This window comes from Nicotiana attenuata, unplaced genomic scaffold (genome assembly GCF_001879085.1).
Source record: "Nicotiana attenuata strain UT unplaced genomic scaffold, NIATTr2, whole genome shotgun sequence".
Taxonomy (NCBI): Eukaryota; Viridiplantae; Streptophyta; class Magnoliopsida; order Solanales; family Solanaceae; genus Nicotiana; species Nicotiana attenuata.
Window position 1 is genome coordinate 275,727 of NW_017670241.1, and position 3,932 is coordinate 279,658.

Here is a 3,932-nt window from a genome sequence, read left to right on the forward strand (position 1 = left end):
AATTGCATAATTTATCATGATACCCATATTAATTGATGCATATTTTATTGAATTTGTTTAAATGATTTGAAATGAGTAATAAATATTGTGGGTATAACAGAAAAAAAATTGTCTTTCTCTTGATATGCGTAAAGTGACAAGGTAAGAAGTTTGTCTTATGCTCATTTTACAATTATTTTATTCGTATAAGCCAACAGCAATTAACGTAGAACTGACACCTCACAGAATTCTAAAATCTCTTAGTCCTTCCAATCAGTACGTACAAACTTCTACATATCAAATTAATAAGGAAGGATCTACCGCGTTGATTACGGGTTCACGTGAATTCAATAAATTTTGCTCAAATTTTATATATTATACTAAAAAATCTATTAAATATCTATAGATATTTAATTATGAATCTAATTATTATTGTAATATTAACTTGAGATCACCATTGAAACCCATAAACTTCATTAAAATTTGAAACGATTTTATTGCTGAATAGTGAACACTAATTAAAACTAATAATGACTGTAGCATTTGAGAACCGGCAACTCACATGTTAATGTTCTACTCAAACCAATGCATTTTGGTTTTGGCGTTCTTTATGGATCTTACAACCATTCTTAATCTCGTGAACTTTCTTCTAATTTTGAAAATTTCTACATTAATTAGAGACACATTTCCCAAGGATTCATCTCACACATATTTTGAGTACGCAACGTACGATTGACATTTTAGTCACTAAGCTATAAATGTACACATTAATCTTTCACATTACTCCATAAGCAACATGGCTAACTTCAATACAATTCTATCTTTGCAACTTTTCTTTTTCTCTTCTTCCATTTTACTAATACCTTCTTGTTTAGCTTACAATGTGGTTAGTTTTGGGGCTAGAGGAGATGGAAGGACAGACTCAACCGCGCCATTTCTTCGCGCTTGGATGGCAGCCTGCAGCTCAGCTAACCCGAATAACGTTTATGTTCCTCGAGGAACGTACGTTATAAGACCAGTGACATTCACTGGCCCATGCCGGAGCAGAATTGAGTTCCGGATTGACGGAACTGTCATTGCTCCGGCAGATTATAATGTGATTGGAGGTTCTAGCTTTTGGATTTTGTTTTATAAAGTTAGTAGACTTTCTGTCTATGGTGGAACAATTGATGCTAAAGGACATGGTTTTTGGTCTTGTAGAAGATCTGGTCATTCTTGCCCTCCTGGAGCTAGGGTACGTAATTATGTTTTTCTAAATCAACTCATAATTGTTATCTAGGTTCCTCTTTAATTAGCCTTATTGTGTTTATATTAATGTAACAAGAGTTTAACTTCTATATATAGATTACTAGTGTAAAAGAATTTGTATACTATCAAATTAAATCATCTAAAATATGACATGTAATTACACCGTTTGACCTGTAATAATATTTTACTACATTGCTAGCTGGGGACGTAATTTTGCTTTTAAGTCAACTTACAATATGTAATTATAGCACCGTTTGACTTGGACAAATTATTATTACAATTAAAATGGAAATAGTATTCGATTGAGCAAATAAAATATAGAGAACTTCTGGTACTATTTATTTTTATTTAAATTTTAATAAGATGTATTGACCTGAGGTAAGTTTAAATAAAAAAACACGGTTAGTGATGATTCATATAATCGATCCAACTTATTTATGATCGATTAAGGTGTAGTTGTCATTGTTATATTAAAGAATAAAAAGTAGACTTTACAAGTTGCTACAATACTTCTTTGATACTACGTACGGTACTGCCAGTGGCGGAGCTACCTTAGGCTAAGGGTGTCTGTTGACACCCCTTCGCCGAAAAATTACACTGTTTAGTTTGCCCAAAAATTTATTTTTACGTACACATATTATATGGTGATCCTCTTACTTTCTTCATATTTTTACTTCTTTATATTTTGATACCTCGTGGAAACAACCTCTTGCAGAAATACAGGGTAAGACTGCATACTATAGACCCTTGTGGTCCGTTTTTCCCCGGACCCCGCGCATAGCGAAAGCTTAGTGCACCGGACCCTATATTTTAATACCCCTTAATACAATTTCTGGCTCCGGCACTGCATAATATATATGTTGAGTATTTTCTCACATGTGCACTTTGATCTTTTTGCAGTCAATAACATTCTTGTGGTGTGATAATGTACTGCTAAGTGGATTGAAATCATTGAACAGCCAAATAATGAATGTGGCAATTGATTTTAGCAGCCATGTGAGAGTCCAAAATGTTAGAATAAGATCTCCAAGTGGAAGTCCAAATACAGATGGAATTCATGTGGAGAATTCCAGGGATGTTACAATCAAAGATAGCATCATCCAAACTGGAGATGACTGCATTTCCATTGGCCCTGGCTCCATGAATATGTTGATTCAGAAGATTGGTTGTGGCCCTGGACATGGCATCAGGTATTTAAACTAATTGTTTGCTTGAAAATTAATTTAAATAGACATTTACACAACCCCTTAAACTAAAAACGATCGGCAGATGTAAGAATATATAATTCATGTATAATATATATATATAATCATGTACAATTAATGTATAATTTTTATATATATGCTGGCTAGGCAAAGTAACTAGTGGATCCGACCGACTATTTGCATAAAGATCCGTTAATAAAAGCTATCATATATTATGGTAAATAATACGTCCTTTGTTTCTTGATACTTTGTTCGGAAAAGTTATATATACTTATAATATAAAGAGTTTTTACACTATATATAATATAATATGTGTATATTCATATATAATAATGCATAATTTCTGTATATGAATAAAAAAAGTAAATAATACATTCGGCTTGCTATTTTGCGTAAAGATCCCTCTTTTTTAAATTAAAAAAAAAAAAATCTTCTTTCTCTCTCTCTCTTCTTTTTATTATATGAAGAATGAAATCCTGAAGATTTAGTTGTCCTTTTGCAGCATAGGGAGTTTGGCAAACAGTTACAACGAAGCAGGAGTTCAAAATATAACAGTGGCAAATTCAGTATTCACCAAGACACAAAATGGTGTAAGGATCAAGTCATGGGCAAGGCCAAGTGATGGCTACGCTAAAAATCTCATGTTCAGAAATCTTGTTATGAGGAACGTTGGGTTTCCCATCCTCATTGATCAAAACTATTGCCCCGAAGACAGTTGTCCTCATCAGGTATATAACCGACCGCAACTTGCTTGAAATTGAGACGTAATAATTGTTGTATTGAATTCTGAACATATAATTATTCTTAATACAGGGTTCAGGAGTGAAGGTGAGTGAAGTGACATACAAGAATGTGAAGGGAACATCGTCCACACAACAAGCAATAAAATTAGATTGCAGTAATACAACTCCATGTACTGGTATTAAATTGCAAGATATAAAGCTAAGCTTCGTGGATTATCGATTGAGAAGGCCAGCTTTAACCTACTGTAGAAATGCACATGGCGGACATGGTGGCACCGTCATTCCAAAGAGTTGTTTTTAAAACAAATTAATAGTAATGCATGATTATTAATATAAGTATAATTGATTCTCATTACAATAAGTAAGATAGAGACACTACTAGAAATCCGGTAAAAAGCGACCACAAAAAGCGACCAAAGTTGGTCGCTTATAGGCCCAAAAGCGACCAAAAAGCGACCAAACATGCCTGGTCGCTATATTGCTGGTCCCTTCACTAGGGACCAAAGTTGGTCTCTAATTAGCAACCAACTTTGGTCTCTAAGGTAAAATGACCAAAAATTCCGGGTATTGACTATAGCGACCATCTTTGGTCGCTTTATTATTTTAATAATATAAATTTGGCGACCAAAGTTGGTCTCTAAATGTAAAATATATTATTTATTGATTTATTATTATTCATAAAACATCAACCAACTTTGGTCTCTAATCCAAATATTATATTTTAAAATCTGGAAAATGGAGACCAAGGTTGGTCGCT

General features: G+C 33.4%; 1 protein-coding gene across 1 annotated transcript; it reads left to right on the forward strand.

Moving 5' to 3' along the window:
• Window positions 1–644: 644 nt before the first annotated feature.
• Window positions 645–3,511, forward strand: LOC109236509 (polygalacturonase-like). The gene is made up of 4 exons (XM_019402700.1): window positions 645–1,213; window positions 2,128–2,417; window positions 2,935–3,160; window positions 3,246–3,511. The coding sequence occupies exons 1-4, from the start codon at window positions 776–778 to the stop codon at window positions 3,474–3,476; spliced, it is 1,185 nt and encodes a 394-aa protein (XP_019258245.1). The 5' UTR covers window positions 645–775; the 3' UTR covers window positions 3,477–3,511.
• Window positions 3,512–3,932: the final 421 nt, after the last annotated feature.

Excerpts from the sequence above, each read along its gene's own strand:
- LOC109236509 (XM_019402700.1), top strand. The coding sequence starts at position 776 with ATGGCTAACTTCAATACAATTCTATCTTTGCAACTTTTCTTTTTCTCT. Across the intron at positions 1,214-2,127 it reads CTTGCCCTCCTGGAGCTAGG|TCAATAACATTCTTGTGGTG; the intron begins GTACGTAATTAT and ends ATCTTTTTGCAG. Across the intron at positions 3,161-3,245 it reads AAGACAGTTGTCCTCATCAG|GGTTCAGGAGTGAAGGTGAG; the intron begins GTATATAACCGA and ends TTCTTAATACAG.